General features: G+C 40.6%; 1 protein-coding gene across 1 annotated transcript; it reads right to left on the bottom strand.

The window, feature by feature from the left end:
• Positions 1-3812: 3812 nt before the first annotated feature.
• LOC138429990 (olfactory receptor 10K1-like) lies at positions 3813-4754 on the bottom strand. Its single transcript, XM_069571601.1, has one exon. The coding sequence runs from the start codon at positions 4752-4754 to the stop codon at positions 3813-3815; it is 942 nt and encodes a 313-aa protein (XP_069427702.1).
• Between the last annotated feature and the right edge of the window lie 1198 nt (positions 4755-5952).

Genomic DNA, 5952 nt, shown 5'->3' with positions numbered 1-5952 from the left:
GAAATGAATAACAATAATCTTAGAAATAATAATGTCAGAGTGGTAGGCAGAGACTAGGTGATAAATTCTTGCTAACAGAGGCTTCTTGGTTTTATTCCATAGGGCAAGGGAACTCATCAAGGGTATTTCCACAAATTTTCTGGTCATTAAGGAAGACTAGCTCTCCAACTTATTATATTGTCTCAAAACCTTTGCTTAGATTATCTGAGATATTTCAGCAATGATGCAATGTTAGTAACTTCCCGGAGGATAATCAATAGGTATGATGTGCAGGAATGAGCATGCGGGTAAAGAGAGGAGAGTACAGGGAATAATTGCATGCAAATAGGAAGGAGACTCCATAATGAGGTTGTAACCTCAAACAAAAGAGGAACAAAGTGATCCCAAGGAAAGCATAGACATTTCAATATGTAGGTTGAGGTGAGTGGATCAGAAACTGAGAAGGGCCACCAAGGATAGCTACAGAGTGTTGTGTTCATGAAAGAAAAAGTTGTTAGGAGGAGAGGTAAGGGGAGACAATCAAATTATCTTCTATTTTTCCATGGAACTAGACAATGATGTCCTAAAAAAATAAAACAGCCAATTATTCTACTGGCATAATGGGTTTATTTGAGAACAGCAGAGAACTGCAATTTGGGGTAAACATGCTATAGCAAAAACTATAGGCAAGTCTAAGAAAGAAATGAGAGAAGCATTACTTTGTTGGCAAAAAAGTGGAAGTTGGAAGGGGTTGTTTTGAATGAAATTACACTGAAGGAATTACACTGAAGGTCCATCTAGTAAAAGCTATGGTTTCTCCAGTAGTCATGCACAGATGTGAGAGCTGGACCATAAAGAAAACTAGCACCGAAGAATTGATGCTTTTGAACTGTGATGTTGGAGAAGACTCTTGAGAGTACCTTGGACTGTAAGGAGATCCAACCAGTCAATCCTAATGAAAACCAGTCCTGAGTATTCACTGAAAGGGCTGATGTTGAAGCTGAAACTCCAATACTTTTGCCACCTGATGAGAAGAACTGACTCATTAAAAAAGACCGTGATGCTGGGAAAGATTGAAGGCAGGAGGAGAAGGGGACGACAGAGGATGAGATGGCATCATCAACTCGATGAACATGAGTTTGAGCTAGATCCAGCAGTTGGTGATGGACAGGGAAGTCTGGTGTGCTGCAGTCCATGGTGTAGCAGAGTTGGACATAACTGAATGACTGAACTGGCTGACACTGAAGGAAACAGAGAGTTTAGAAAGGTGCAGGACTACCCATTTGCTGGATTTATTGCTGGACAAGGAGAACTCTTCTTGATGGGGTCTGTAGTTGATGCTTTTCTATAGGGGTCTGTAACTGATAACCATGCAATGTATGAGGACTCTCACTTCAGGCCTCCAGCTCCATTTTAGTTGAGATTTCCCTCCTACACTGTTTATGGGAATGTGAATTGGTACATCTACTATGGACAACAGTATGGAGGTTTCTTAAAAAACTAAAAATAGAGTTACAAAATGATCCTACAATTCTACCTCTGGGCATACATCCAAAGAAAACCAAAATATAAAAATATACATCCATCACAATGTTCATAGCAGCACTATTTATAGTAGCTAAGACTTGGAAGCAACAAAAATATCAATTTAATAAATGTGTATAGGATATGTGGTATAAATAAAATATGTAATGTAATATTACTTAATTATAAAAAACAATGAAACAATGCTATTTTCAAAAAATTGAATGGACCTAGAAATTATTATGCTAAGTGAAGTAAGTCAGACAAAGACAAATATCGTATGAGCTCACTTGTGTGTGGAATCTAAAAAAGAAAAAAAGAAAAAAACCCAAATGAACTTACTTACAGAACAGAAACAGACTCAGATAGAGAAAACAAACTTAAGTTACAAAAAAAGAAAGGGGATGGATAAATTAGGAGGTTGGAATTAACATTTACACAGGTCTGTATATAAAATAAATAACCAACAAGAACCTACTGGATAGAACAGAGAACTACCAATATTTTGTAATAATCTATGTAGGAAAAGAATATGGACAAAAAAAAAAATGTGTGTGTGCTTAGTCACTCAGTTGTGTCTGAATCTTTGCCCCATGAACTATAGCCTGCCAGACTCCCTTGTTCATGGGATTCTCCAGGAATGAATACTGGAATGGGTAGCCATTCCCTTCTCCAGGGGATCTTCCTTCTGGAGGAGGGCGTGGAAACCCACTGTAGTATTCTTGCCTGGAAAATCACCAAGGAGAGAGGAGCCTGCCAGGCTACAGTCCATGGGGCAGCAAAGAGTCAGACGCAACTGAGTGACTAAGCACAACAAAGTGCATATATAAATACATATGCATGAATCAATGTGGTATACACTTTAAATTAACACAACATTGTAAATCAACTATACTTCAATTTAAAAATGAGGCTTATTCAGAATTCCCTAGCAGGCCAGTGGTTAGGACTCCACTCTCTCACTGCTGAGGGCCTGTGTTCAATCCCCAGTTGGGGAATTAAAGTCCTCCAACCTGTAAAAGGAGTATCTCAAGGCTGTATATTGTCACCCTGTTTATTTAACTTATATGCAGAGTACATCATGAGAAACACTGGGCTGGAGGAAGAACAAGCTGGAATCAAGATAGCCTGGAGAAATATCAATAACCTCAGATATGCAGATGACACCACCCTTATGGCAAAAAGTGAAGAGGAACTAAAGAGCCTCTTGATGAAAGTGGTAGATGGGAGTGAAAAAGTTGGCTTAAAGCTCAACATTCAGAAAACGAAGATCATGATATCTGGTCCCATTACTACCTGGGAAATAGATGCGGAAACAGTGGAAACAGTGTCAGACTTCATATTAGGGGGCTCCAAAATCACTGCAAATGGTGAGTGCAGCCATGAAATTAAAAGACGCTTACTCTTTGGAAGGAAAGTTATGACCAACCTAGATAGCATATTGAAAAGCAGAGACATTACTTTGCCAACAAAGGTCCGTCTAGACAAGCCTATGGTTTTTCCAGTGGTCATGTATGGATGTGAGAGTTGGACTGTGAAGAAGGCTGAGTGCTGAAGAATTGATGCTTTTGAACTGTGGTGTTGGAGAAGACTCTTGAGAGTCCCTTGGACTGCAAGGAGATCCAACCAGTCCATTCTGAAGGAGATCAGTCCTGGGATTTCTTTGGAGGGAATAATGCTGAAGCTGAAACTCCAGTACTTTGGCCACCTCATGCAAAGAGTTGATTCATTGAAAAAGACTCTGATGATGGGAGGGATTGGGGGCAGGAGGAGAAGGGGACGACAGAGGATGAGATGGCTGGATGGCATCACTGACTCGATGGACGTGAGTCTGAGTGAACTCCAGGAGTTGATGATGGACAGGGAGGCCTGGTGTGCTGCAATTCATGGGGTCGCAAAGAGTCGGACATGACTGAGTGAATGAACTGAACTGAACTGAACCTGTATAGTGAAGTCAAAAAACAATTTTTTAAAGTGAGGTTTCCTTTATTCTATTTCACAATTTGAATGTATCTTTACTCACCTCTGCTGATGTATATACTTTCAAGTAATCAAACTTCATAGCATTGAAATATAGTGAAATTTGTTCTTTAACTGAGTGATTATTTCCCTCATCTGCACAGACCTCTTAGAGTATCACTGATGGTAGAAAGTCAAAATATCTTAACTTCTCTGAGCTTCATTCTTCTAATATGCAAAATATTCTTATGGTAGTGTGTCCTACACTCAGTTGAGAAACTGCGTGAAATGCACATATTACCTGTCACATAAAAGGCACACAATTGGCTGAATAGTGAGAACTTGGCTCTTTAATTAACAAGACATGAAGTTTGGGCCATTGTTCTTTGAAGAGCTGATTTGAATTCCTTATTTCTCAGGCTGTAAATCATTGGGTTGAACAGTGGTGTGAGGATGGTATAAAACACAGATATTAGGGTGTCTTGACTTGTTGAGTAATTGGATTTGGGCCTTAAGTAAATGAAAGAGGCACAACCATAATGAACAGTTATCACAATGAGATGAGAGGCACATGTAGAGAAGGTTTTGTATCTTCCAACAGATGATGGGATTTTTAGAATGGCAGAGACGATGCGGATGTAGGAGACCAGGATAAGTAACAGGGGAATAATCAAGGCAAATACACCAAGCACAAAAACAACCAACTGACTGAGGTAAGAATGATGCGATGCCAGCTTGAGGATAGGAAAGATGTCACAGAAGAAGTGGTGTAGTTGGTTGGATGAGTGAAAGGGCAGGTGAAATACCAAGGATGTGATGATCTGTGCGACAGTAAAGCCACAGGCACAGGCAGCAGCCACTAGTCCCACGCACACCCCATGCCCCATGAGCAGTGTGTAGCGCAGAGGGTCACAGATGGCCACGTAGCGATCATAACCCATGGCTGCCAGCAGGAAGGAGTGAGAGCAACCTAGAAAGAGGAAGGAAAACATCTGGATGGCACAGCCCAGGAAGGAGATGGTCTTCTTCTGGGCCAGCAGGTCAACCAGCATCTTGGGTACAATGACAAAGGTATAACAAGTCTCAGAGCAGGAGAGAACACCAAGGAAGAAGTACATGGGGGTGTGGAGGGCTCTGTCCAGCACAATGGTAGAAACGATGATGGCGTTGGTGCCCAGCATGAACAAGTACACAAGCAGGAAGACAGCAAAGAGCAGCTGCTGCAGCCCAGCCAGAGATGAGAAGCTGAGGAAGACAAACTCTGTCACTAAGGTCTCATTGGCCCACTCCATGGTCACTGCTATACAGGAGAGCCGGGGCCAGAGCCACAGGCCAGGATGCAGGGATGGAGAAAGGCATGGGGAACTCAGCACAAAGTCTGCAGGTGGCAGGCATCTCCAGATGTTTGATGGAACTCATTCATTCTCTCCAAAATTATCTGCCAAAATAAGAATTAAGGCTAAATATGGAACAGAATAATTGACAATCTATGAGTAGACTTTTCCCAAGGCTATAAACATGTTGTCTCTTAAAGGAAGGAATAGGAAATACCTGATTTTTTTTCTGTGTGTCTTAATTACAAATTATTGTGGTTTTTTGCTCACTACAAGCCCAAGGAAGCCAACTCTCCAAAAGTGAAAAATATGGATCGTTAACTTCAGCTATCTGAACTTGATCAGACTATGGAATAAAGAATGAGTAGTGTTCAGGCAGCATGAGCCAAGGGTAGAACAGATAACATTAGTTTAAGCAAATATTCTTTTTCAGGAAAACGAGAATCACTAAGTTGGTACTTGATGCCATTAATAAAGAAGTATTTATATTAAAAAAAAAAAACAGAGAGACTCGTTAACTGTGGCATTTTGCAACACTCTTCACTTTTCCTATTATGCGCATGATTGTTCTAATTCACTTCAATCATGTCCAACTCTTTGAAACCCTATGGACTGTAGACCCCAGGCTTCTCTGTCCATGGGATTCTTCAGGCAAGAATACTTGAGTGGGTTGCCATGCCCTTCTCCAAGGAATCCTCTCAACCCAGGAATCTAACCCATATCTCTTATATCTCCTGCACTGGCAGGCGAGTTGCTTTACCACCTGTGCCACTTGGAAAGCCCACTATAGGTGCCTCAGAGAAACACAGAAAAATAGAATGTTACAAAAATAGATAAGAACTTGTTACAGAGTGTGAGAGAGAATGGGAAAATTGAGCAGTTTTCCAAATTTCAACCCCTGACATAAACCATAGGTTATACATTTTATATATTGATAAGTCAATAAGATTCCTTTGAATAATTTGCTACTAAACACAGTTTGAAAACTGCTAGAAAGGGTTATTTGTAAAGTAATTTTTAGCTCTTATATCTGAAAGTTTTTCCCAGTGTTTCCGACTGGCCAAGCCTAAGAAGTAAGAAAGTATTCTCTGGATGCAAAATAACCTAGCATGTATTGGTTGTGTCTCAGTTCAGTTCAGTTCAGTCTCTCAGTCGT

This window comes from Ovis canadensis, chromosome 1 (assembly GCF_042477335.2).
Source record: "Ovis canadensis isolate MfBH-ARS-UI-01 breed Bighorn chromosome 1, ARS-UI_OviCan_v2, whole genome shotgun sequence".
Taxonomy (NCBI): Eukaryota; Metazoa; Chordata; class Mammalia; order Artiodactyla; family Bovidae; genus Ovis; species Ovis canadensis.
Note: the sequence above shows the minus strand (reverse complement) of the source record. Positions and strands in the feature narration are given on the sequence as shown.

Excerpts from the sequence above, each read along its gene's own strand:
- LOC138429990 (XM_069571601.1), bottom strand. The coding sequence starts at position 4,754 with ATGGAGTGGGCCAATGAGACCTTAGTGACAGAGTTTGTCTTCCTCAGC.